The sequence below is a fragment of the Gopherus evgoodei genome, chromosome 5, assembly GCF_007399415.2.
Source record: "Gopherus evgoodei ecotype Sinaloan lineage chromosome 5, rGopEvg1_v1.p, whole genome shotgun sequence".
Classification (NCBI taxonomy): Eukaryota; Metazoa; Chordata; order Testudines; family Testudinidae; genus Gopherus; species Gopherus evgoodei.
In genome coordinates this window covers 1497633-1525500 of record NC_044326.1, presented here as the reverse complement: position 1 = coordinate 1525500, position 27868 = coordinate 1497633, and the positions used below count along the sequence as shown (strand labels likewise).

General features: G+C 54.2%; 1 protein-coding gene across 1 annotated transcript; it reads left to right on the top strand.

Annotated features, from left to right (window-relative positions):
• The first annotated feature begins 2238 nt into the window (after positions 1-2238).
• Positions 2239-27606, top strand: CDC25B (cell division cycle 25B). The gene is made up of 16 exons (XM_030563741.1): positions 2239-2423; positions 5987-6114; positions 7818-7869; positions 12679-12720; positions 13581-13617; positions 14290-14400; positions 14985-15104; positions 15735-15872; positions 16385-16459; positions 17603-17779; positions 19042-19137; positions 19776-19838; positions 20376-20474; positions 20994-21127; positions 22374-22485; positions 23378-27606. Exons 1-16 carry the CDS (start codon positions 2239-2241, stop codon positions 23516-23518), a joined length of 1710 nt encoding a protein of 569 aa, XP_030419601.1. The 3' UTR covers positions 23519-27606.
• The last annotated feature ends 262 nt before the right edge of the window (positions 27607-27868 follow it).

Below are 27868 nucleotides of genomic sequence, written 5' to 3'. Positions count from 1 at the left end.
GGGCAGATCATTAACAGGAATGTTTTGATTTTTAACAAGACTGGGTGAAAGAAAAAAGCAGCTTTTAAACAAACGACTCAGGAAAGTCACAAAGAATGTCCATATGCCATTTATAAGTGTTTTCAGATGTATGGCAAGGGAATTGCCTTTGGGTGGGTGGGGAGGGGGAGGAATCTCACCGTTTTCCCAGGGAATCTGTGGAATAAATCCTTCAAACTATATGACAGCATGTAACCTGGCTTTGTTTATGGCTGTGTAAAATTCCACCTTGGCATGTCTGAGTCTGAAAATTGCAGTGGTTCAATATTTAGGTTTTAGGCGTAGAGACAAAAAGATAAAGGGAACGTTGGGTCCTTTGTGGGCTTTGGATTGAGCGGAAGTAAAAAAAAGGAAGAAAAACAGAATACAACCAAGGAGCAGAATTCCCCTTTCTCTGCGCATGTAGGAACCCTGGGAAGGCCTCATGCTTTCAAATGTCACCTTTAACCCTGCTTCCTTTAGCTGTTTGCATCTGCTGTTACCTTCAGAATAGCTCTTCTAGCCCTGGTCTTTCCCCGAATACTTAGGGGCTCATTCTGCACCAAGGGGCTGCAGTCTCCAAAGGGTTAACGGATGGTGCGCTGGAGTATGAGTTCTTAATCCTGGCTGGTATCCACGGCAAAACCCCCATTGATTTCAGTGGGGGCAGGGCTAGGCCTGCACAACTTCCTGGTTCATTTTTTGCTCGAGAAAATAAATAACCAGCTTTCTCAGCCACCGCGCAGAGGGTCTGGCCCCTGAATCTGCATGGCCATGGAGCCCATGGACACTCCCCTAATTTTCCCTTGACCTGCCTGACCCAGCTGGCCTCCTCGGATCCAGCCAGGAGGCTTGCTCCGTGGTGCATTGGCTGGGTGGCTCGGAATGGTGCCCTTGTGCTAAATTCACCCTGGTGTGCAGGCCCCATGCAAGACCCTCTGTGTCCCTTAAGCCCTGAGATGTGGCTTTGGGGATGGAGGGAAAGAGGAGGCCTGGGCCCAGCAAATGCTCTTCGTGGCAAGCCAGCACCAGGAACTGCAAAGTTGGGCCACAGATTAGCATTCAGGTGTAGCAGCCACTCAACCCCCTCACCCTGCAAATGGGGTGGGGGTAGGATGGAGGAGGGGGACTGAGGCTGTTACTTTAGCCTTTAAGCAATGGGGTGGGGTGAATGGTGACATTTCAGGCCCAGACCCTGTCCGCTGCTCCCTGCAGGCTGCGTGGGCTCCGGCGGCATGGACCCGCTGGCAGGATCAGGATCTAAGATGTCCCACTCCCTGCAGGTCCCATCATTTGTGCCATTAAACCTGTCCCCAGAAGAAGCTTCCCAGCATTTCACCTTGCTTTTATTCTTTGCGAGGAAAACAGGCCCTGCAGCTTTCACTTTTGCTCTGAGCCAGTTTCACATTCAGCTTCTCCCAGCCCCAGTGGGTCCCAAGAAACTGCCCCTCCTCCCCCCACCTCCGAGCCCCTTAGGATCAAGCTGCAACATGTGGGTTGCAAACACAGCGGGAAAAGAGGTGGGCAGAGAGGATTTAATGCCAAGCAGCCTCCCCTGGGGTTGCACCATTTAAATTAAAAGCCCTGCGAACATTTCTAGCCACACAAGATCTTGTCTACCCCCGGACGGGGGGCTCCTGGCTTGGTGTCTCTGCCTGCGGAAATTCACCTCTCTGGGGCCGAAGCTGCAGGGGGCTTCATATTTCGGTTGCGGATAAAGGAGCTGGGGGTGGGGGCGAATCGGGCTTTTTGGTGGCTCGATCTCCGTCCCGGGGGGTAGGAGGGGCGCGGAGACGGCTCGGACAGGGGGAGCAGAGATGGGGGGACCCCTGGGATGAGGCGCCCCCAAGCTCTGCGGGCTGCAGGCCCCCCGCTGCCGCTTGCTCCAGCGAGCCGCTCCCCCCGCCCGCAGCCTGACCCCTCCCCGGCGGGGGCTGGCGGTCCCCCCCCCGGCTGGGGCTGGCTCTGCCGGCGGCCCGTGCCATTGGCTGGCCGCTCGCCGCCCGCCCGTGTTATTTTTCGAATATAAATACGGGGCCCGGCGCTGGGTGCGCGCTGACCCGGGCCAGGCGGAGCCGCAGAGAGCGAGAAGTGGGGGGCCCGGCTCAGCGCCCCGAGTCCTGCCCGGCGGGGAGCGCCTCCCCTGCGCCCGGCCCCGCATGCCCCGGCCCGGCCCGGCCCCGCAGCAGCCCGGCCCCGCGCACCCCCGCTCCGCCCCGCATGGACGGCCAGGGCATCCCGGGCGGCTCCAGCCCTGCCCGGAGCAGGAGCGCGGCGCTGAGACCGGCCCGGCTCCCCTGCGGCTTCCCCCGGGGGGGCAGCGGCCTCTTGCCGCCGGCGCCCGGGGTCCTGTCTCCGGTCACCAACCTGACCCTCAATCTGAACAACCTGGCCGGGCTGGGAAGGTGAGTGCCGCTGCGGCGTGCCAGGGCGGCTGCCTGCCATGCGGTGTGTGTGTGTGTGTGTCCGGGCACTGCGTGCAGAGTGTGTGTGTGTGTGGCCGGGCACTGCGTGCAGGGAGTGTGTGTGTGTGTGTGGCCGGGCACTGCGTGCAGAGTGTGTGTGTGTATGTGTGTGTGTGTGTGTGTGTGTCCGGGCACTGCGTGCAGAGTGTGTGTGTGTGTGTGTGTGTGTGTCCGGGCACTGCGTGCAGAGTGTGTGTGTGTGTGTGTGTGTGTGTCCGGGCACTGCGTGCAGAGTGTGTGTGTGTGTGTGTGTGTGGCCGGGCACTGCAAGGAGGGGATTGCATGTGCTCTGTGTGTGTGTGTGTGGGGCTGCGTTGCATTCATTTGTGTGTTTGTGTATTGCATGCAATGTCTGTGTATCAGTGCGTTGCAAGCACTCTGTGGGTGCATGTATTGTGTGTGTGGAGTGCGTTGCATTCATTCTGCGTGGGTGATGTGGGTGCATTGTATACAGTGGGGGGGAAGAGGTGGATTGCATGTATTCTGTGTCAGTGTGTGTGTGTGTATGATGTGAGTGCATTCCGTTTACTCTGTGTGTGTATCACATGCAGACTATGTTGGTGTGAAGAGGACGATGACCTGGCTGCTGGATCTGTGGCATAGGAGGGTCTATAATGTATTGTGGGGGGTGAGGGGTTGGGGTTGTCTCTTGTATTTCATAGAACCCGTGCAGCGGGTGCCGGATCAAAAATCCAAACTGCAAAATATTCCCTCCACCCCAAGAGCAGCCACTGGCCCTGATCCCCAGCTGGGCAGGCCCGGGGGCTTAGGTGGTGCGTGTGTTCCCCTTCCCCGCTCCCAGAAAGGGTTCCTGAACAGAGCACAAGGCTGGGCTGTCAGCCCTACCTGCACTGGGGGAAGGGCAAATCGCCATGCGGCTCTTCCGGGAAGAGTGTGGCTGGGAAGTTAAGGAAGCAGGCCTGATTCAGACCCTGCTCCAGAAGAAGTGACGCTGCCCTGCTGTGTCTGAGGGCCGAGCCGGGGATGGCAGTGCCAGCTCTGCCAGTGCACGCACAGGTCCGGCCTTACGCCAGGGTGCACTCACAATCGAGCCCCATTAGTGATGTCCCGATTCATGGGGGACCATTGCGATCATCTCGTCTGACCCTCTGCATTCCCCAGGCCGGAGATAATTTCCAGAGCAAACCGTTTAAAACCAACCAATCTTCTTTTCTCTTCTTTCTCAGTGTCCCAATTCTCTCGCTGGGGAGAACTAACCAACCATCGCAGCCCCGCTGTGAGGCACCCTGGGCCCTGCTTTTTCTGAGCTCAGGGGGAGTGTGAAATCCCCCTTGCACCCTGTACTGAGGCAGGACCTTCAGGGTCTGGGCCTCGGGAACAGATTTTTTTCCGAGCTGGCTTTGAGGCCAGAGTGGGGGAAGTTACATGCGGGGTAATGAATGTTATTTCCGTGTCTTGATTCAAGGCCCAAGTGCAGAGGGAACAGAGCTACTTATGTTCCTTGCTGTAGAATCGCAGCTCATGTGGGCTCCGGCTGGGAGCAGCCAGCTCAGAATGACCGTAGACAGGAAGCTGCAGGCTTTCTGCTGAGCAGTGCCGCTTTGCTTCCCTTCCAAGTGGGCTCCTGGGGGGAAGGAGAATATTCTGCTACCATCAGCTGCAGTCTTGACTGCACAGGGTGGTGCTAAGGGGCCCGATCCTGCCTTCCCCAAAGGCATCGGTGCAAAGTTCCCCTTGGTTTCACTGGCAGACCGTGCAAGCTCCGATCCCAAATCAGTGAGTGAACTGAATTCTCTGTGCTGGGTTCCATGTGTGCAGTTGGTAGGGACGTGTAGCCATATAACTGAGAGCAACCTTTGACCTTTCTCCATTGAGCAGCCGGGCAGATGTCAGGGATCCTGCTCCATGCAGCAGAATTATTTTTTTCCCCTCCCAGGGGGTGGAGGAGAGTTTGGAGAATGAAGGGATGAAATCCTGGCCCTGTTGAAGCCGCTGGCAGTATTGCTTACTGGCTTCTGGATAAATGCGCTGTGGGCCAGATCCTGATCCTAGTGATACCCTGGGCAATCCCCCCCTTGGCTTTGTTGGGTCAGGAGTTGACCCTAACTCTTGTGGCATCTCCCCCATAGATCTGACCCCCAGGACTGTGACTGTGATGGTTGCATGTGAGTGGTGAGGTGATTCTGTTCTGCATGGCTGGGAGTTTGGGAGGGTTGTTTCTCAGAGAGGGGGTTGATCAGGGCTGTGTGCCCTGGGGTGCTGTCTTACCTTCGAGCGTGGCAGGACTGTACTTTTCAGGGAAGAGAGAGCCGTGTGTGTGTGTGTTCTTGCATCCTGAGCCGCTGTCTCTAAGCACATGGCCGTGTACAGATAGCCTTCCTCCAGAACAGCCGGGAGACGCTGGGCCAGCTGCCTGCTGCAGGTTTCGCAAGAGGAAGCCTGCGTTTGTGCCAGCCCCTCAGGCAGAGAAGCCAGTGGTGGTGAGGGGCTGGGAGGCATTTTCACAAGCCCCCGAGGTTCCCACTCCTCCTCATTTCATTCCCTCGGCCCTCAGAGAACTCCTCTTCCAGAGCCACACAGTGGGTCTAACGCACTCCTGGTGCTCACCCAGCCCTGGCAGCGGTGTTCGACTGAACAACCATATTCGCTCCTCAGCTGCTTCTGAAAAGCCACCTTCTTTAATGGCTATTGTGAGGCTTCGGTAGCGTGTGTACGAGGCCCTAGGCGTACGGTGCCCTGCTCACGCAGTTCTAATAGGGCAGGTCCAGGTCAGGCATTTCCAGGTGACAGGTGCTGGGAAGGTGTTGGACTAGCCCCTTCAGGGGGTATAAAGCAGCGTTCAGCTCCATGGACGTCTTTGGCATCCGGTTTATGCAGCTGAGGATCTGCCCTGTTGTTTTAATCCTCTGGAGATGGATGCTCTGCCACAGAGTCCATCTCTGACTTGGAGCAAATCACTTCCTCTCTGCCCCCTCGGTGGAGATAAGGGGCCTGCCTCGGGATTGTAAAACACTGGGAGGTCCCTGGAGGAAGGGAGCTAAACACCATTATCTCTGGCTCATAGCTAACAATTCTTTCAAGCTAGCTCCCCCTCCTCCACTGCCTCCCTCTGCGGATCTCAGGGCTCCGCAGATGTAAGTGACCGATCCCAGGATGGCTGGCGATAGCCTTATGCCGATTTTACCAATGAGCTGGGGCTGGTGGCCAAAATTTTCAAAAGTTGCCGCTGACTTTGGGTGCCTTAAATCTGTCTCGGGTTGGGCAGGTGGGGCCTGTTATTTTTTTTTTCCAACACCTGAAAACCAAGCACTGGGTGCCTCAAGTTGGGCACCCAAAATCAGCGGACACCTAAGAAAACGTAGGCGTGAGAGACTCGCCAAAGATCCAGTGAGTCCATGGCAGGTTAGCATAAGAGAAACCCAGGAGTCCTGAACCTGGGTGCCTTGCCAAACCGCTGGCTCTCCTCCTAGGTGGGTCACCATGCCTCTTGCTTGGCTTGCCTGCTGGCTTCTGAGTAATTGTGTTCTCTGCCCCCCCTCCAGTCCATATGACACCCCAAAGAGGAAGACGCTGGGGATCGGCTTCAGGAGTGAATGGTCTTCGCTGTCACAGGACTCCGTCTCGTCTGAGTCATCGCAGGACTCCGGGTGGTCCGAGTCTTTGGATTCAGGTCAGCGCTGCCATGGAGCAGGGATGGAGGTGGGGCTACTCCCTTGGCTTTTGTCCCTGGACGCTGAGGCACGGCCAGGTCTCCAAGTGCAATTGACTTTTGCAGAGTGTAGGGGGAGATCTCCCATGTCTTTGTACCACTTACCCACCATGCGGTTTGCAGCGCTGGGCCTCTCAGGCAAAGCATGTCAAGGCCTGGAATAGCATGGAAGAGGTACCGTGCTGCAGACCGGGTGTGAGAAGCGAGCGGCATGGGCCAAGCTGTGTGTGTGGGAGGCCCAGGACTGGCACCGCAGGGGGCTGTGGGTCGGGGCTGAAGCATGCATACACATTGCCTGCCTCTGGGCCGTGCTGTCCGCAGCTCACATCCACGTGAACTAAACTCCTTCCCATTTAAACAGATCCCGGCTGTGTCTAGGCTTGGCCTTTGCTGTCCCTGTTGTGGGGGGAACGTCTGTGAAAGAGACACTCTTTCATTTGGCCCTCTCACCTCCCTATGGGGAGAGCCTTCATTTCCCATTGGGAGCTTCATAGAATCCTAGAATATCAGGGTGGGAAGGGACCTCAGGAGGTCATCTAGTCCATCCCCCTGTTCAAAGCAGGACCAATTCCCAACTAAATCATCCCAGCCAGGGCTCTGTCAAGCCTGACCTTAACCTCTAAGGAAGGAGATTCCACCACCTCCCTAGGTAATGCTTCCTAAGGTCCAGAGCAGCCAGCCAGCGTGGGAAGCCAGGGATGCTCTGAGTGGAGGGGAAAGGGTGCCTAGGGATCCAATTCTTGCCTGATTGAATTTCAATGCAAGGAATAGGGATGGACAGTTAATGGCCCCCTGGGCTGGGTTTTGTTTACTCTATTATCACTAAAAATGATTGGCTTGAAATCTGCTCTCAGCTGCATTTAAGCCATCTATCTGGAATGCTGCCTGCAGCTGGAGCAGTGTGGCAGGGAGAAATGAGCCTGACTTGCTTTTAAGTTATTGGCCATCTCCAGATAAGGGAAACCATTGATGTGGTAAAGGGGTGTGTGTGATTAAAGCAATCCCTCTGGGAGAAGGCAGCAGCTCCAGCACCTCCTGCACTGTGGGCTCTGTGGGGAGCTGCAGTCCAGCCCCCTTGGCCCATGGGGTAGTTTGGGGCTGGCAGAGGTTGGAATCTAGGAAACCTTCATTCTATACACTGGGGAAAGCGAGGGAGGGAGAGAAGCAACCATGTGGAACAAGACTCTTATTCCCTATGTGGAGAGCAGTGACTGCTGCAGAGCACAGGGCATCAGGACTTCTGGGTTCAATTCCTGTCTCTGGGAGGGAGTGTGTCTTGTGGCTGCGGCCATGGGGACTGGGAGATAGGACTTCTGGGTTCTGTTCTCAGCTTGCCACTGACTTGCTGTGGGCAGGTCACTTCCCCAGTCTATAAAATGGAGATGACACTTGACTAATTAACCGGGGGAGGCTTAATTTAACCTTGGAAGGAACAGCAAGGGCTAGTGCGCTTGGTTCCCCTAATCGCAACGAACTTTAAATCCATCTTGGCTTGGCTTGTGGGCAGCTTGGTGGAGAACCTGGCAGTATCTGCCTTCACCTTGCTGCCATTCCCCAAGAGGTGAAATGTATGTGAAGGAAACTGGGGTTTTGCACCGTCGCTGCTGCTGGGCCCCCACCTCCACTTTCCTAGGTTCTTACCTATGGGTGTTTCATTTGCGCAGGAGTTGGGCTGGATTCGCCTGGACAGTTGGACCCAGAACCCTTTGAAGAAATGTAAGTTAATGTCTCCTTGTCCTTGTCACTTGGCCTGTTGGCTCCCACTTAACCCCAGGAAAAGAGGGAGCTACAGTATAGCTGGAGTTTTAAGGGTTAACGCAGGAGTTTGGGTACATATACCTTGTGCTGTGATCCTGGGAAGCTTTGCTAAGAAGGGACCGATCAGGTTAATTCTTGGATGGGAGACACCCAGGTAAACCTAGATGCTGCCCAAGGTGGTGGTGGTGACTCAGGACTGGTGCTTGTCTCTGGAAGGCAGCACTAAATCAGTGCATCACTAGGGGGTGCTATGCTGCTGGAGGTGCCTGCTGTCAAATCAGAGGTGAGTTTGTGGGTTGCCTTTAAAGGCAGGACACTTCCTGCAAACCCTGTTTTGAAGTCATTCCATTCTGCCTCCCTGTATTCCCCCCCTCTATCAATTCCTGTCCCAAACTGTAGTGTGAAGTGTTGCTGGGTGCTGTTCAACAGCTTCTGTGTTCTACCTCAGAGGTAGCTGCATTTCAGTAGTGAGGGACTCCTGTCATCCAGTATAAAGTGAAGTTGAAATTGGATCTACTTTTCCAACGATCGTCCGCATGTGAGCTTAGTCCATTTTGGGGAGAAGCCTGGGAGGAGGAAGGAGTGGACATCAACCTAGCTACTGCCTCTCAGAGAGGTGGATTAACCACAGCAATGGAAGAACCCTCCTGATGCTGAAGAAAGTGTCTATGCGACCGCAGTGCAGCTGCACCACTGTGATAGCATTCCTAGTGTAGACATACCCACAGACAGAACTGGTGGTGTTGTCTTCACTTCTGATGCTGCATCCCCAGGCCTTGCTGCAAGCTCTCCTAGTGCTGATAGCTGGTGGCCAGGGTATCCATGCACAAATGAGGCCTCGGCAAGTCTGTAAAGGGACGACCGGCATCTCTCCAAAGTCATCTGTCACCTGTGGTTTAAAACGCCACATTGGGCGGCTACAGCACTTTAATGAAGACTCTACGCCGATGGAAAAGTGTAGTTAATCCGCCTCCTTGAGAGGTGGGAACTGTGTTGGTGGGAGAAGCTCTCCGATCCACGTAGTGCTGTTTACAAGGGAGGGTTAGGTTGGTGCAACTCTATTGCTCAGGGGGGATGGATTTTTCACACCCTTAAGTGAAGGTGCAGATATACTGATATACTGTAGGGTAGAGTAGACCCAAGGGGCTCCTGGGCACTGATGAACCTGGAGCTCAGGCTTTCAATAGATGAATATGGGCAGAGGGTTCTTTCAAGTCCCTTTTGAGATTTGAGACTGGAAATCGGTGTTAGTTATTCCGTTCTGGACATAAGCTTTTGTTTTCAAGCTGAGCTTAAAGATTTCTGTGCTGGATTGTTACTTCACTGGAGTTGCATCAGCTTAATACTGGGATGAAGGGATGGAGCAATTGGGCCCTCTGGGCTGTGGCTATCGGAGTCTGAAATCTTTCTTGGCGTTCAGAAACCAGCTAGCTGTAGAAAGATCACGGGCCAAGTTCATCCCTTGTATAACTTCCCCAACAGTCTGAGTTGGGCTCTGCTTCAAACAGGCGGAATCAATTCATGCGGGAAATCAAAGAGAGCACTAGCACTCACTTAGGTGTTTTATGGCACTGTCGCTGGGCCAGATTGGTTACATGGGTGTGAATGTGGAGTAACTGCTGTCCCTGGTGACATCCAGGGTCCTGGACAGCATCTCCAAAATTCCTCCCCGTTGGGTTCAGGTGTGAAGGCAGTAAAAGGAGGAGGGGGATCTTAAACCCAGCACTCCAGCCAGATGAAGGCGGCATAGTGGTCACTGTGGTCTGCTCTTTTTCACTGCAGTTTGCTGCTGTCTGTGGCTGCCTGAGGTCCTGTTAACAATTGTCTTGGGGGTGGTAGTTCTGCATTTGCTCTTGGAAGTCCCTCCTCTTGAATGGCTCAGGATTCCTGTTGTGGGTGGGGGCTGTTCTGAACGGGGCCACTGTGTTATGCTTAAACAGAGCACAGGAGATTTTTTTTTAGATAGGGGAAAAGGCAACATGCCACATTTATTGAGAATCTAGCAATTAGCATATGCTTTTTAGTTCTATACATGTATACATACATTATGCACATAGTTTTGCTAGTTGATATTTATAGTTATTAGTTTGAAGTTTGGATTCATTTAGTGGCCCGTCAGATTGATTGTAGAGAGGAGCCAGGCTTTGTTGGTTGCGATTGGATGCTTTTGGAGCAGTGGCAAGACAAACCCAAAGTTTTATGGCAAAGCATTTTGTTTTTATAGGGGTGTGTGTGTGTGTGTGTGTGTGTGTGTGTGTGTGTGTGTGTGTGTGTGTGTGTGTGTGAAGTTTATGGATTTCGCTGTGTTACTTTGTGATTGGTTATTTTTTAATTGGTGTTGTTTTTTTGGTGGCTTAAACTATTTTTGAGAGGGTTATTTTGTTTGGTTTTGATTTAATTATTTTGTGTGTGAAGGGTGCTAGCTTTCATTTAAAGGTCATCAGTCTGCCTCTCCTCAGCTACAGATGCGTGTTGGCCTTTTTGAGTCTTTTCAGGTTATTTATTTATTTATTTATATATTTTTTGGTCATCTGGCTTCAAAAATGGCCTTTACCCCATATTTTCCCCTGATGCGTACATTCCCTATTCCCACAAACCGTTCTTTGCAGAGACCTTCAGAAGGTAACAAATAGCAATAGTTTTATGTTAAACAAAAAAGGCCTCATGAATTAGACCTTACTAAATTTTGTAACTGTCTGTTTCCACCCTGGGGCCTGGGCCTTTGAAATTTTTCTAATTTAATTAACATAGACACAGACAAAATCCTGTTTGTTACTTACAAGGCATAAAAATGGCCAATACTAGTATTTACTATTCTATTTATTTATTTTAATACCTTAACTTTTACTGTAAAACATACACTATACAGAGCCCAAACATATCAGTTCTATAGCACAGTACCCAGCTGGAGGCCTGGCAGTGAGCGTGAGATGCTGCTTGCAGGTGTTAGATCTGGGGCGGGGGGTTTAGTCCTGATTAAAACAAGCTACTGAGTGTTTCACTCTGAAACTGCTTTGCGCTGGCGTCAACAGCTGCACACGCTGCACGTGAGCCGGGTGATCGGGGACCCTCCTGGGCCCTTGGAAGCTCTATTGTCTATTTTGATTGACATCTTACATTTAAAAAAGAGGCTGCTGCATCTGGCCGAGCAACTGCTCTCCTCCCGCGATCGCTCACTTACCCTTTCCCCCTCGCACCTGCTCTGACGGTTTGGGAGGAGTCGTGTCCCCCCCCACCCCGCCAGATGTGCTGCAGAATGTGTAACTTCGGGGGGGGGGAGGTGAACAGATGGTTCCTGGGGCGGCTCTGCCACATGCCTGCACTCCCTAAGCTGGCTAGCAGGAGCCCCTGGCTTACCAGGTGATCCAGGGGTTGCTAGGCAGGCTGGAAGATTGAATTCCACAAGGGAGAGAGTCCAAAGGTTGCAGCCCCCCCACTCCTCCTGTCCTGAATGAATTGGGGCTGGGCACGATGTCAGTGCTGAGTGGCAGCCCTCTCCCATTGTGCCGCCACACTTCATCCCTCCCGACCAGCTGCTTAGGTCAGGCCTGGGGCCTTGATCTGACAGACACCCCCCTCCCACCAGGGCCCCCATTTACATACAGGTGGAAAGCAGCCGCTTCAGGCCAGTTGCTATAGAAATGCCCCCGCTATCCGGAGCCTTGCTCTGCAGCCCGGCTCACAAAAGGCGCTTTTATTGGCTTCCTTTCTGGGAGAGCTTTGTCCCCGGCTGGCTTCAGAGAGCCCCGTGCCGGCGCCCCACCCAGCCAAGCTTTGATTTAACTTCATGTGATTCAGAACTAGGTCAGCAGCAGCCGCGGCGGCTTCTTGGATTGTTTTTCTCCAAGCCCACCCGGTTGTTCGGCGGGCATTGAATTAATCCATGCTCCGTAACTCAAGTGGCACGACATGTCTCGCACACACAGGGAGCCAGTGTCCCTTTAAGGACTTGACCCTACAAGGGTTTAAACCTGGCCAACATCAGCTGTACTCAAACACAGCTTAACTCCATATGCAGCCAGGGCCCTCGTCTGTATGTTGGGGCTTTACAATCCTGCAGGCTGACAGGCACCATGTGGAAAGTGGCCTCAATTCTGGGGGCTTCTGTGTTTAGGATGTGCAACTTATGACAGCTTAGGCCTGATTTTTTTTTCCATATAAATATGCAAACAGCCTTTGGGATGCCTGATTTCCTGCCCCCCAACTCCATCTGAAGTCAGTGGTTGCACAGGATCCCGCAGGCCCAGATTCAAAGACGCCTGAAATCAGTAGCCACTCAACAACCTTGGCTGTTATGACCTCAAGCAGTGCTGGGAGTGGAACCCAGGTGTCCGGGTTGTGCCGTACTCGAAACCATCACCATCCTTGTTATGCAGCTTCCCTGGCTGGATTGTGGGGCAGGAGGCGTTGGAGGGGATGAAGGGACGCAGAGTGACGGAGTTCAGACCCATGGACCAGATCGCTTCTCAGTTGCTTTTTGGAGCTGTCTCCCTCCCTCCTGCACTGTCCCACTCTCCTTTCCCCAGCTGTGAAGCCGTGTTGGGCCAGATGGCTTAGTCACTGGGTGCGTGGAGTACAGCGCTGCTCCCTGGGCTCCTGCTTGTGGAGTGAGCTGCTCGGTGTGAGGAAGGGTGGCAGAATTGGGCCCAGGAGTTAAAACCTCTCCTTAACCTCTCCCTGGGCAGCCAGGGCCACTGTACATTGGTTCAGATGCGGGCCCTTTGCTTATGTGAACGTAACACGCTGCGCCTCTCTCTCCTCCTGCAGCTTTGAAAAAGCAGTTCTGGAATCAGGAAGAGTTGTCAAAGGGTAAGTGCATTGACCTTTCTTTACTCCCTCCTCGTGCTAAAAATTTGTAAAGCCTGATTTTTATCCTCCGCAATCTCTCCTCCCTGTGCTGCACCCCTACATGCATGCTGAACCCAGGGGAAGGGAAGAGCCCAGCTCCTCCGTGCGCATCTGGTCATTCGGATTTTATTTCCCACTTGGGGTAGGGTTGATTGGGTCCCTAACAAACCTCTGGCAGCATCCAGCCGCCAACATACAGCCCACATCCATTGCTGTCCTGCCTGCGTGGCAGGAGGCAGCGGCTGTTTGCCCTCTCGAGAGCTTTTCTCCCACCTTGCCGTGTTCAGAGCGTTGGTCGCTGAAAGGAAAGACCTTAATGCCGTGTCCAGACCGCTGAGTGGGCAGGGGAACGGAGCTGCGCTCACAAAGGCAGTGCCGTCAGCACGGAGCCCGGTTCTCATTCACTCGAAGGCCATTTTTCACTGCGCCCCTCACGGAAAAACTGAGTGTGACGGCAACCCGGTTCTGATCTGAGAACCCTCACGCTGTCAGAATGGTGTGAGGCAGCCTTCATTCATGCATCCGAGAATCAAACCCATCTATGTCGATTTCCTCCTAGTGCTGCCCCTCCTGTGTAGCAACCTGCCACAGAAATTTGCTTCCCCTGCCTGTAAGTTTTGGGAGGGTCACGTGTGAGAGCTGGTTAGCTGGGGGGTTGTCTGCACTGGTCAGTTCTTGCAGGGTCTCTTGGTGGCTTTTGGGGCCTGAGCGGGAAGGGGAGGGTGGATTCAGGACACAGCCTCTGGCAGGGGACTGCAGAAGGAACGCTCTGCTACATAGTTGACCACCACCCAACACCTTTTCCTGCTTTGTCTTTTTAGCAAAAGATTCCCTGTCCGGAGGATCCACTCCCTGCCGGTGAGTCCCCGTCTCCCCTCTGCGGATCTGACTGCACGGCCGGAAGTGCTGGCTTCGGGGAAACCCAAGGGTGACAGTTTCTGACCTGCTGCCCAGGGTGACTGGTGCTGGCTGGCTGCTGTGCTGGCCAAGGAGATCTGGCCTGGGAGGAGCCCACAGCTGCTGGCCCATGAGAGAGGGAAGGGATTCAGGGTTTGGGGTGTGCAGCTCATCCCTTAAGGGGTGAGCGTATTGCTACTTCCCTACCCCGCCTTTCCTGTCTCTGGGCTAGAAGCGTCCATGATGGGCTCTGAAGGGAGCAGCATCCAGCACATACGAGTCAGTCCCTAGTCATGTGCTTGGGTGGGGGTAGAAAGAGCCCCCAGGTGTTGCACTGAAGTGGGGAAATAGGTGACCCACTGATGGCAAACCCGTGTCAGAACTGTGGCCCCTGGAGAGACCATAAGAACGGCCAGACTGGGTCAGACCAAAGGTCCATCTAGCCCAGTATCCTGTCTGCTGACAGTGGTCAGTGCCAGGTGCCCAGAGGGAATGAACAGAACAGGGCAATTATCAAGTGATCCAGCCCCAGGTGGCCAGTCTCAGCTCCTAGGGAAGGCCCCTATGGCCCCTGAGTGGTGGCAGGAGCCTGTGCAGCAGCAGGTTTGATGATCTCTCCCTCCTCTCTTCCAGGAGAGGCTCCTGGGCACCAGCCCTGCCCTGAAAAACATTTCCAATGCCAAGGAGTTGGGCAGCCCGGAGACACACGACCGACCCTTGCGCCGGAAAGAGAACAAGGAGAATGTGAGTCGGGAGGCAGAGAAGGGACGGACGAGGGATGTGACGGGAGATCAGATTCCAAGACCTGTCCCAGCCCCACCACTGAAGGAAGGAGCTGGGTGGGCTTGTCCCTTACAGCCCGTTCCTTGGGGCCACGTCCCATCTAGTTCCTGCTGAAGCATGAAGGGGTCTCGCCTTCTGGAGATGTTCCCAGATACTCAGCTTGAATTCTCTGCTCAGTTTCATCCCAAGCCTTTTAGCTCCACCCCCTTCACCCCTCCAGTGGCAGCCCCTTTCTGATCAGACTGACCCTCCCATCTCGCGAGCCCAGAAAAGGGCTGGTCTCAGGCAGGTAGGGCTTAGCCCTGGGCTCATATAGCCTCTGTCCTCTGCGAACTGTCCTGCCCTGGCCCGGGGAGCCGGTGTCCATGGCACAAGCCCTTCGGTGCTGGCGACTGAGTCATGTCCACTCAGGCCACGGCTGCTTCCTGCTCGGATGATGTGTTGCTGGTGAACACTCTTGAGCGCGGGTGGCCCAGAAGAGCTGGGCGAAATGCCGATGGAATGTGTCCCCGGTCGGGTAACGTTCAGGCCTTTTGCCTTTGCAGGCAGGGTTTGTATTTAAGATCCCGCTGAGGCCCACCAATCACTGCCGGCTTCACCCCTTTGATGGGAGCAGCGAGAGGGACCCTTTTGCACAGAGACCAAACTCCGCCCCGGACCTCCTGGTGAGCGCAGGCCTGGGCTGGGGGCTGGGGGGTGGGATAATGTGTGTGAGTGCCTGGCCGTAATGGGGAGGCCTGGAGCATAGCAAATGGAGGCACCACCACCAGTGATTCCAGCTGCACTTAGCACCTGCTGTTAATGTGGTGATGCCAGCGCCCGGGAGCCTGTACCTGTGAAGCTGACGCAGGGTCCCTCTTTGGATTAATCTCCATCATCTCCATAACACCCGTGCTGCCTTATGGACCTGGGTGGAGATGTGTAAATACGGGAACTGCCCATGGCTGAAATGCAGCTGTTTCTGGGGCAGGGTACAATCCGTGTCTAATAGTGACTGTCTGGGACGGGAGGTGAAGGAGGTACCAGGCCAGGATCTGTCCCTTTCTCCGGCAGCACCTGGCAGGCAGCAAGCTAGCTCCGTGCTTTGGGATCCCTAATTGCTGCAGTGGCCGAGACTTGGGGCCGCATCTCGTGCCCTGGCTTTGCACTTCCTGGTGGCTTGTCCCCAGTTGCACACCTCCTTTGTCAGAGGAGGCCTCCCACGTCACGGCAGGTCCCACAGCCAGACAGCTCCTGCTCAGTCTTCGGCCCCCAGGCACGCTCTAACCCCTCCCCCTTTGTTGTGCGCTCCCCAGTGTGGCACCCCCGAGAAGGAGAACATGGGGGTGGAAGCCGAGAGCCCAGTGTGCCTGCGCCGCTCCTCCCTCACCTCCTTCGTGACCAACGAAGAGGATGATGGGTTTATGGAGATTCTGGACGAGGAGGAGATGAAGGTACAGCGTGCCCGGATTGTCTCTCACGGCCCCCTAACCTCCTGCACCCTGGCTGCTCCTGCGGGCCGCTGGATTGTAGCTTGGGGAGCACTGGCTTCGGGAGCTAACCCTGAGCCTGTGCTTTCATCCTGCTCCGAAGTGGAGCACAGCCCCATCCCCCTGGCTCATGTGCTACCACCCAGCCCCTCGCTCCTTCCTGGCCTCCCTCGGGCAGGGGTTGTCTGAAGATCCACCACACTCAGTCTGGATGACCTGAATCGCAAATGAATGTTACTGGGGCAAATATAGCTAGCAATCTGCGGAGAGCGGGTTTTAGGGAAACCCTCTGGCCCCTTGTGAGAACCACAGGGTCTGTCTGGATCCTACAGCCCCTCATAGCTTGTGATTTGCCAACTCCTGTCTCGTTCTCCCTGCCAAGAGGGGAGGATGGGATGGGGCTGGTGGGAACCCATTGCCTCATGCGTTCGCTTTCTCTCTCTGCGATCCCGCTGATCCCGCTGCCTCTTCCTCAGAACGAGGCGGACGTGCCGCCGGGGATGGAGAACTTGCTGACTGCCCCACTGGTGAAAAAGGAAGGCGCTGATCTGGTATGTGAGAACCTGGCGCAGGGTCGGGGCTGCTCCTTCCAGCGAGCTGGCGGGGGTGAAAGTTGCCAGGCGAGCCAGCCTGGAGACTGTGCTCCCCTTGCTCTGAAGGGGCCCCCGGGTGCTCTCTGCTGACGTGCTGGGGTCAGTCTGAGGACGCCTCACCACAGGCAGCTGGATTGAGACTCCTGGCACCTTCCTCCCTCCGCCATAGCCACTGGATGGCGTGACCTGAGGTCACTACTCGCCTGGCCCAGATGGGAATAGGTGACCAGGAGGGTGTCTGTGCGTGCGAGACACTGACCATAGTGACATGTGGAGGTGGCCAGCCTGTGTCTCCAAGCCACGTGCGGCTCCTTGTCTAGGTACCAACTCCAGGGCTGAAGCTACAGACGCCAACTTTCTAGTGGGCCAGGGGGTGCTCACTGCTCAACCCCTGGCTCTGCCACAGGCCCTGTCCCCTCTACCCCTTCCCTCTCCCGAGCCTGCCATGTTCGTGCTCCTGTGTACTGTACATTGCAGTGGGCGGGAGGGGGAGGCAGTGAAAGAGGGGGGGCAGGAGGGGAGTAGCTGATGGGGGGGCTGCAGAAGTGTTTCTGTGGCTCTTTGGCAATGTACATTGGTAAATTCTGGCTCCTTCTCAGGCTCAGATTGGCCACCTTGGACTAAGGGATCTCTCAGGCTACTGTTGTGGTTTCAGAGAGGGCAAGGGGGTATTTTGTTTTCACACCCTGTGCTGAGAGCTGGGTTAAGAGACCCCACCCCTCACACACACCCCCGACCGCTGAGGAAGGCCCAGTGGGAGGCCTTTCTGTAAAGGCAATTGGTGTGCGTGGAGCAAGGGCCAAGCGGTGGGGGGCTGGGTTCTGCACCTCCTTCTCCTCCCTGAGCCCCATTGACACCAAATCGGAGTCACTCCCCCGCAGGGGTGTGGCTGGGAGCTTAGGCCCGTGGCCTTTTGGCATCTCCTAAATCGAGCGTGAAGCCAAATTCGGTGTGCTTGGGTCAAACTGCCACCCCCGTGAATGTGAAATGGGGCACACAAGGCCTGCGACTCCCAGGCTGCGGCAAACGGCGGCTCCGTGCCCAGGGGTGAGCGAGAGGCCAGAACGAGGCTCTAACCGCAGCTCGCTCTCGTCCGTGCAGAGGTCGGTGAGACCCAGCAAATGTCGCCAGCTCTTCAGGTCCCCCTCCATGCCCAGCAGCGTGATCCGGCCCATCCTTAAGCGGCTGGACAGGCCGCAGGACAAAGACACTCCGGTCAAAACCAAGAGGCGGAAGAGCGTGGCTGGCACCCCGATCGAGGAGAAGGCGGAGGAGCCGGTAGGTGATGTGGAGACGGACTTGGGGCCAGGGAGATCTCCCTCTCCATTCCCTGGCTCCAGAACCTACCAGCCCAGGGAGGGCTGGCTACCAGACATACTGGGGTATGCTTCGAGACCTCCCTTCCTCCCAAAGCCTTCAGCAGCTAGGGCTGTCCTGTAGGCATCTGGAATGGCCCAGCCGGCCATCTGGAAATCAGTGGGTAGTAGGGGGAAGCCTCTTGGCTAGCTCCGCCATGTCGTACGTCCTTCTGCCGCAGCACTGGAACATGGGCACCAGCGCTTCAGAAATCGAAGGGTGCTGCCCCCTTAAATGGAGGGTATTTTCCCCATGCCCTGCACCTCCCAAATTGGTTTTTCTTCATTCTTCTCTCCTCCTGCCATCCTGGGAGGAGCAAGTGATTCTCTGCTGTAACCCAGCTGGAATCTCCAACCTCCGCATAGCCTGCCTGCGCTCCAGAAACAAGGAGCAGCTAGGAAAACGGGGTGGGTGAGATCTAAGAGCTACAGCCGAGACGAGTCGCTGTCAAGCGCTGTTGCAGCCCTTGTGAGCCTGGTACTTGGTTGCTGGCTGTCCTCCCTGGCGTTCCCGCAAAGCAGCTGTGAGAAGCTCCTGTATCAGAACCCTGCGCTCCTGCTGCTGTCCCTGTCTCTCGCTCGTGGTGCACGAGTCTAAGGAACTACACAACATTCAAGGCACTGGAGGGGAGTGATCCAGACCCACTGACTTCTATGAGGCTGATCACATGAGTTGAAGGCTTCAGGCTTCTTGCCTCTTTAGATTCTGGCACCCCCATGTGATTAAAACCAGGATGGACCAAACTGCGTTAACCATATAACCGCAAAATCTGGCAAGGATTGGTGGTGATCCAAGTATTTGTGCTGGGAGCATAAATGTCTGTGACCGTCGTGTCTGTTCAACCCAATCTTTAGGGGCAGGTGGAACAGTTTACCCAGGGTCATGGTGGATTTTCCATCCCTGACAATTTTTGAATCAAGAGGGGTTGTTTGTCTAACAACTCGGCTCTTGGGATTACCATGGGGCCGGTCTCTGGCCTGGGCTAGGCAGGAGGTCAGACTAGATGGTCACAGTGGTCCCTTCTGGCCTTGCAATCTGCGGGAGCATTCTGATCGTCCTGTCTGACCGCCTGCCTAGCCCAGGCCAGACCCTCCACCCCGGGTTCCTCCGCCCAGAACTGATATCTGAGTTCTTGTAGAAGGCTCTCAGTGTTGATATGATATCCGGTCTCGGTTTCCTCCTAGAAATCAAGGCTGTTGCGCTCCAGATCCTTCTGCCATGATGAGATCGAGAACATCTTGGATAATGATCACCGAGAACTCATTGGGGACTTCTCAAAGGTATGGGGAGGCGGGGGGAAGAGATAAGAAAAACCCCTTTGTACTAAATCAAAGCCTGCCTTCAGAAGTTATTGAAACCTTCCCTGGGCTGTGTTGGAAACTCGGTAGCGCCTGCCCTTGCATGGGCCATGAAATGGACTAGACGCTGACGTAAGACAAACCAGTCTAATGTCATGGTCCAAATGGAAAGAAATGCCTGTTTGTGAATCGTGCCTGGCATTTTACAGACAAGACAAGGGCGGTGGATTCTTCCATCTTGCCCCTTCCTTTACGCCCGGGCCAACTTTATAAAAGCTGCCAGATCAAAATGGTGCCAGCTCCACCCCAGTGGTACAATTACAACAAGTGAGAGGGCAGAATTGGTCCCACTTTGAGATTTCAAACCCCACAGATGAACGTTTGGTTTGAAACGACTGTCTGCCTCAGAGTGGTAAAGGGATGATTCTTTTGGTCTTAATGAGTTTTAATAAAACTCTTCTTAAAATGTAAACTTGAATTGATAGTGCACCTTTATTAAGTTGTGATCTAAGGTATTGATCAGAACGCTGGGAAATATTCTAAAACCCATCACCCCAGCTCTGGATAAATCCCACGAGGAAAGAGGTTAACTTGGGTCGCTAACTGCCTCTTTGTTGTAGGCGTATCTTCTACAGACTGTGGAAGGGAGACATCAGGACTTGAAATACATCTCCCCAGAAATGGTAAGGAGGCAACTGATCGGGACTAGGGCTGCAGGTTTATCACAGTGCAGTAAAAAGTTCCAGAAACTGATTTCTTGTTTTGTCTGACTTGCTTCCTGCAGGAAGGCTCAGAGTGGGTCCCCTCCCCAGTGTGGAGGGGAGCCCCTGGGCGTGGGACAGATGGACGGCAAGCTCTGTCCACTGTGTCCTGCTTTCTGGCCCCTCCCTCCCCTCCTTAACCGGCTGGGATTAGGGTAAAAGCGCCGGGGCGGATGCTGCTGCTGTGGCTGGCTGATGCCCCCTCATTTGCAGTGAGCAGCCATTATGCCCATGACTTGTACTAAATCTGCTCTGTGACTTCACCTTGACACCCTGCAGCCCTCCCTGTGACCATCATGGGCTTAGGCCTGATTCTGCAGCCCAGAGTCAGAACTCCAGCCGTTTAGCCTGAGCAGTGGCCGTAGGGCCAGGCCCTGGAGGAGCGGGGGCTCGTTTCCGCCAGTGGAACGGCACAGTCCCACGTCAAGCAACCACACACTTTTCTTCTCTCCACTGCAGATGGTTGCCGTGCTGAATGGCCAGTTCAACAGCCTCATTGAGAACTGTGTGATCGTGGACTGCCGGTATCCCTACGAATACGAAGGGGGTCACATCAAGGTCAGAACCGCTGCCTTGTTTTTTGTGTTTAACCTTGAAAGGCAGAATGGTCTAGTGGTGTGAGGCAGGAGCCAGTGCTGGGCAGTTCCACTCTCCTCCGTGACCCAGGGTCAGTCTTTCAAGGAGAAACGCTGAAACACAAGTGCCAAACTCTAGGCGCCCAAACAAGTGGGCTAATTCTCTTCACGATGCTGAGGTCCTGCAAATTCCCTTCACTTGATTGGGGGTACAGGTGCTTATTGGGCTTGTGGGCACTGGACAGAGACCCCGGGGCAGATAACAGGGGTGGATGTGAACACTGCCCTTGGCAAAGAGTGGGGAAGGGGAAATGTCGGCTGTGTAGCATTGTTCACCCATTGCACAGGCTGAGTGATGCGCAGTGGTGCAGGGAACTGGGTCTCGTTTTCTTAGATTTCCGTGGTCCTGTAGGATTTTACCCCTCCTGCTGCTTCTCTGGGTTAGTGGAAAAGGGGAGGGTCTTTCCTGCTCCCTCTGACAGGGAAATGTCCTTTCCTCCAGGGGGCTGTGAACCTGCCGCTGGAGCAGGACATAGAGGACTTCCTGCTGAAGAACCCCATCGTCTCCTTGGACGTGCAGAAGAGGGTGATCGTGATATTCCACTGTGAATTTTCTTCAGAGAGGGGTCCCAGAATGTAAGTCGGCCACAAGCTGCGTGGGTGCAACACGTCCTCCTAACACCCTTATCTACTGGCCACAGAGCATGGGGGCTCCGTTTCGACACTGGTGTAATTAAAAGAGCTTGAAACGATGTGGCTGCGGGGGGTTAAGGACCCAGTTTGACTGTACCAGTCATGAATTGTTTGAACGATCCCTGGCCTAGTGATGCCACCCCACCAAATTACAGATCCCAAGATGTTGGGATGGGAACAAAGCGGCTATTCCCCTGAGCCATTGGGGCCCCAAGAAACTTGTGTTTTGACAGATGGACCTACAAGACTAAATGATAGAGAATCGCCTATGGCAAGGGGTGGCCAGCCTGAGAAGGAGCCAGAATTTACCAAAGAGCCACAGTAATGTGTCAGCAGCCCCTGCACCCCCACCCCCGTCGCTCCCAGCGCATCCTGCTGATCAGCACCTCCTGCTCCCTCTCTGCACCTCCCGATCAGCTGTTTTGTGGCGTGCAGGAGGCTGGGGGGGGTGGGGGGAGGAGGAGCGAGGGTATAGCAGGCTTGGGAAGGGGTGGACGGGGGCAGGGCCTGTGGCAGAGCCAGGAGTTGAGCAGTGAGCACCCCCCTGGCCCATTGGAAATTTGGCACCTGTAACTCCAGCCCCGGAGTTGGTGCCTATACAAGGAGCCGCATATGAACTTCTGAAGCCCGCAGGTTGGCCACCCCTGCCTGCTGGATCTAGGCTTCCGGAGGACTCTGTCCATTGGCTTGTGGTCCTGTAAGCACTACAGCTCTGTGGTCTTGCCTGTCTTGTTGGGAGAGAACAGAAAGAATCGGAGCTCTCGACCGCTCCAGGCTTGGGTGAATCCCAACTCTACGATTCTCCCTGCAGCTTCCACGTCAGGCCAAATCCTCTCTTCCAGACACTAGGCCTGACCCTTCTCAAACCAACATAGACCAGGAGCGATGCCAATGAAGTCCGTAGCTGAATCAGGGAAGAACTGAAGGAATTGTGTAGTGCTGCTGTCACATTCCACCCCAGGTGTGGCTGCATTTCACAGCCCAAGTGTGTTTGGGTCATAGGTGTTATAGAAAACTGTGGGCCAGATCCTCAGTCCAATGTACACTGGCCCAGCTCTGACTTCAGAGCAGCTAGCTAAGGATCTGGCCCAGTCATTCCATGGCACAATGGCATTCAACACAGACCCTTGTATGTGCAAAATTAAACCAAGTCAGATGATCTTTAACCTCATGCTTCCGTGTCTTGAAGGTGCCGGTTTGTCAGGGAAAAAGACAGGGCATGCAACGAGTACCCCAACCTGCACTATCCTGAACTGTACATCTTGAAAGGAGGGTACAAAGAATTCTTTCCACAGTACCAAGTAAGTCGTGGCATTTTCCCTGTCAGTGAAGCGTGTCTGTCTGTCCATCCCAGAAGCACTGCCATCGTCTGCGGGGGGCACCCACTGGTGCTACGGGAAGCATAGCCGAGTGTGTGTGACTAAGGCTTGTGCTACCTTCTCCGAGGTTCGCAGATGCCAGGTGGCGATAGCATGCCCCAAAATATCTTCTGTGCACGGGCGCATTCACCCTCTGGAATGGGGACAGCCGGTATCCTGGAAGCAAGAGGTTCCAGGATCTGTTTAAAATCTCCAGACATTGAGCCCATGCAGAGCCTGTGGTTGAGCGCCGCGTAACAGCGGCATAAGGGGACCAGGAGAGCGGGACGGGTCTCAAAGTGAGACTTAGAGAAGGGAAGTGACTCACTGCACAGAGACTGGGGGAGCTCGAGTCACAAGAGCCACTGCGTTTCCCTGCCCTGGGAACTGGGGCATTATGGGGTGTGAGGTCTTGGTTGAAGGAGAGGCCTTGTGAGCGGGGCTGGTAGTGACTGAGTCCATAGCGAGTTTGAAAACCAAAGAGGGTGATTTCCAGGCTGCTGTAGGAAGCCAGCAAAGGAGCCAGCGTTTCTGAGGGTAGTTGATTAGCCTATGAAGGGGACCGAGGACAGGGCCAAGAGCAGTCTGGCTGCAGTGCCTTGGGCCCCGTGGTGATAGAGAAAGGGGCTTGGGGAGATATCCGGCCTCCTGGCATTGTCACCGGTTTTAGTCACTGCTATACGTGTGGCCGCTCTTAGCAGGTAAACCAATGGCTGTTCCAAGGGGCTCTTACTGTAGCGAAGTTGTGGGTGGGAAGGGGCTCAGCCCCTGCTTGGGGTCACCCTGCAGGCGGTTGGCCATTCTGTTAACACGAGCCCTGTGTGTCTGTCCCCAGGCACACTGCGAGCCTCGGGACTACCGTCCCATGCATCACGAGGACTTCAAGGAGGACCTGCGGAAGTTCCGCCAGAAGAGCCGCACGTGGGCAGGAGAGAAGAGCAAGCGGGAGCTATACAGCCGCCTGAAGAACTTCTAAACGGGCCCGGGGAAGCCAGGGCAGGGTGTGGGGGGGCCACAGGGCGACTGCCACATACATTGAAGAGAGACATGACACACCTTGCCGCAAGGCTGGGGCTGGTTCCCAAGGTGAGAACCGTTCTGCTGAGCCAGTTTCTTTGGACTCGGTTGCAGATCGATCTACTTCTTGGCCAGGAAGCCATGGAACAGAGTAACACATGCGCATACCTCCCATAACCGCACATACCTCCCGTAACAACAGAACTGTGTGGCACTCAAGGGCTTCCGAATCCCCTGGGCTCATTGCCGTCTCCATGCTGTGAAACTCCTGGCGGGGGGTAGGATTTGTAGCTCTGAGGTTGACCCAGCTCCTCCATGAACGGGTGGTTGCACTGGAGATGGAAGCTAGGCTGGATATTTCAGGTACCATGGAAGGGTCAGGTTGAAGCTGTCCAAGTCTGCGTGTTTCAAATGGCACCTATCCTCTGACCTGATCGGTGGGATCATCTTTCAGCATCTGCAGTGGCACCTGCACTGCCTTGAGGTGAAAACCAGGACGCTGTCGAGCATCCATCAATTGCTACGAGAGGTGTGAGTGTTGAATCCAGCCCCCCCAAAAGCTGTTCTGAGTGTGGATGTGTGTGTCACCATGCTGTTGTGTCTTCAGTCTCTTGAAAGGTTAAACAAATCAAATGCAATGTGAAGCTGACTTGGGGGAAGGTCGTGCTTGACTGAGATCTTCATTTCTGCCCAGTTCAGTCTTCTAGGGCCTCCTGGAGCCGCATGGCCCTTGGGTGCAGCGCGGATTGCTGTCTTAGCAAGAGATGTGGTTGTCCTTTTTATCTTACATGCGTTATTTAAATCATGGCCAAGAGCAGGAAAACTCCAGGGGCGGGGTGAGGGGGCTAAAAAGAAAGGCCTCAGGGACTGGGGAAAAGCTCCAGGATTTGCCAAATTCAGTGCTGAAAAAAGCTCTGCTAGACAGAGGGGTCTCAGTGCCTTTTCAAATCCCATCTCTTCCACTTGTCAGGGCCGGAACCAAAGGCCAATATCCAGCTCCCTGTCAAGCTGACTCCACACTCGCTTGGGCTTGGATGGAAGGCGGGTGGGGAATTTCCAGCTCCCAGTGACGAATCTTCCAGATCCCCTCGGCTCTGCTATGGCAGATCTTAGTACCGTCCTCTGCTGATTGTCAGCTCACTCCCCCCCTGCCTGACGTCAGCAGCCACAGTTTCCAACAGCTGGAGCAACACCCCAGCGCTATAGAGCCCTGGCATCCCCTGAAGTACTCGCCTCTGACTCTAGCCGTGAATAAGCCTGGCTGTTAACGTCATTGGCATCGATTTAAGCGAAGAGCAAGGGGGAGGGGCTAGTGACCTTGCTAGGAGCAGCTCAGACCCCACAATGGCAGGAACAGGCTAAGAATGTGAAGGGGGTGGACGGGCACCACCAGCAAAACAAACCAGCGTATTGAGATGTGCACGGGCCTCGCTGAGTGATTGCAATATAGCCACTCTGTCGTGGCTACCCCGCTGCACCCCGACATCCAGTCTGTTTGTGACCCTCATTTAAACCCCCCCCCTCTTCTGGGCAGTAACTTGTTTTGTGAAGTGACCAGTATGGGGGAGTTGAGGGGAGACAGGCAGGGCTCAAAAATGGAGAAGCAAGATGGTAATCAGAGTGATGTGACCTGGAAAGTGAATTATCTGCAAGACTGAAAAAAGTAGAGGTCGGCACCAGATGCTCACGGCTCCTTTCCAAGCCCTGGCCCTGCAATGGTGATGAGAAGAGAGTTTGATTCCTATCGTCGTATTCAGAGTTGGGGATTTAGGAAACAGATAAAATCAGCTGAGGGTGGGCAGAATGGCTTGGACTCAGCTGGAGCTAGCTCTTATTGCTCTTGGGGTCAGAAACTATTCCCTTAACTCCTTCAAGGTCACACCTAGGGTGCCTGTTCGTGGCACAAGGTGGAAATACCAACCTCTGCCTGAGGCAATGCTGCTGTGCAGGATTTGTGACCTGACTGAAAGCAAAACCCATGAGGCACCTAGATCAGAGGGCAGCAAAGCATCAAACCTCTGGACAGCGGCAGTCCTGCTAGGCTGCAATATTGCTAGCTCCGGGGGGCCTTGATTAACCTAAACCAGCCACTTTCTCTTCCCCGTAGGGGAGGTGGGGATGCTCTGTAGCCTTAGGATTGGCTCTGCTTCCTCCCTCTACATCACACTGCTGAGATCAGAGAGGCAGCGGAGTCTGGTGGTTAGAGCCAAGCCTGGGGAGATCAGGGTCACCTTGGTTTTGTTCCTGGGGTAGGCTCTGGGCCTGAGTCTCCTTTTAATTACAGGTATGAAAACCCAGTTTAGCTCCATTGACTTCAGTGGGGTCAATCCAGATTTGCATCAGGGTAAATTTAGAGCTGAATTAGGGCTTTAACCGCTTGGTGCCTCAGTTTCCCCATCTCTGGGTTTTAGGATTTGACGCTGCTGCCCATCACTGTAGTATCTGATCCCCTTCCACAAATACTGACCCGTCTTTGCACCAGTGGGTGAGCAGTAAAAGCGCTGTCCGGGGAGCTTGTCATGGGCTTGTGGTGTTCTCTATGACCAGGGGAATTCTGGGGCCGATGCTCCATGAGTGTAATTGCATTGAAACAGTAGGAACCTGACTTCAGGGCTATCCCAAGGGTGTATCTACTGGGTAATAACTAGTGGGAATTGACCTGATGAAAAACAGGCTGCGAAACGGAGAATCCTGCAGTCTCTCTGAATAGCCATGTACTAAAACCACCTGGGAGAAACTCTTCAGTCCCCTGTTCTGTGATCATCCTTGGCAGCTAGGGCTGTGTTGGCCTCTCTGGCCCTCCCTGAGTATTGAATCTAACTCAGTGGTCCCCAGCCTTTTCGTCTGACAGGCGTCAGACGAAGGACCATGGCAGCGGTCGAGCATCTGCCGAAATGCCGCCAAAATTCGGCAGCAGTGCCTCTGGATGACGTTGTGTGTTGGCGGCAAGTGGTGTCATCCAGAGGTGTTGCTTCGGCGGCATTTTGGCGGATGCTCGCTGGCCAGGATGCATGGTGCCTGCGGGCACCGGGTTGGGGACCCCTGATCTAACTTAATAGCAAGAAACTAGAAGCACTGGGATGCCCACACCGGGATTCAGCAGCAATGCGGGAAAAGCACTTAAACTGAATTTGCCGCCAAAGAGCAAGACCAGCTGTAGCTTTGTGCCTGTGTAAGGGCCCAGTGCTCTGCTTGCTCCAGCGTAAAGCAGGAGTGACTGCATTGGAGTCAGAGGGAGGATGGTGTCCTGTGAAAGGTGAGGTGAGATCAGGCTGTGCCTCCTGCACCAATCTTGAGTTCTGAATCATTGGGAACATTTTTTAACTCTTGGATTGCATCTGATGCCAGGTGTGTATGTGGTGTTGTGTTTTTTAATTATTTAACAGATTTTGTATTTTAATAATGCTATTTCCAAATATGTTAAGAAATTTTTTTTTTATGTAGCGTGTGGGGAGGGCTTCCAGGGTTATCTTTCGTGTATATTTATGACCCAAACATTTCCAATGTCGATTTGTACAAATGATCAAATCAGTCACTCGTGGATGCAACGAGAATAAACCCCTCTATGGAGGGTAACTGACACAGTGGGCTGGATTCTGATCCTGCATCTTCCAGCGTAGGTATGAAGCAATGCCATTGACTCAAGCTTTAAACTGATCTGGCGCTCACCATGGAAATGCTACCCAATTTGCATTTACATTGGTGTAAATGACCATGAGGTGCAAGGCAGCAAAGAATTGGGCTTGGTGTTTCCCAAACTTCCCTTCAGTGTAAATTTCCTGCCTTTAACATAGCGGTGCTCTGCCCTGACCGATCAGATGGGTGCTACCCAGGTTGTACAGGAGACTCATTGGACTGAGGCTGATTGCAGGGTGTTGGATATTGTGAGTGGTGTGATTGCTTTGTTTTTTTTTTGTCTGTACATTTGTGTTAAAAGATTTACACCCCCTTCGTGACTTACTTTTCTATGTCTGGGGAGAGGAGACACCTGGTTTCCTGTGCAGTAATATGTAACCACCAGAAAAATAAACCTCTGGGTCAAAAGTACTTATGTGATCAGTGTCCAGCATCCTTGAGCTTTAACTATCCACTACCCAGGGAAGAGGTTTGTTCCTTGAGTTTGTTCTTCATTCCATGTAAGTCCATTGACTTTGCTGGCTTTATACCAGGAGAATTCGGCTGCACATGTACAAACTCTTGTGAAAACTGCACAGGTGTAAAACTGCACTAATGTAGCCACACTCAGAGCAAGCTTGCAATACAGCCCTGCTGCAGGGGCACGGAGTAGCTTGTTGGGGTAAGGCCCTGC

Bases quoted from the DNA above. Each gene is read 5' to 3' on its own strand.
- CDC25B (XM_030563741.1), top strand. From the start codon at position 2,239: ATGGACGGCCAGGGCATCCCGGGCGGCTCCAGCCCTGCCCGGAGCAGG. The intron at 15,873-16,384 runs GTACAGCGTGCC...CCTCTTCCTCAG, and splicing joins TGGACGAGGAGGAGATGAAG to AACGAGGCGGACGTGCCGCC. The intron at 16,460-17,602 runs GTATGTGAGAAC...TCGTCCGTGCAG, and splicing joins AAAAGGAAGGCGCTGATCTG to AGGTCGGTGAGACCCAGCAA.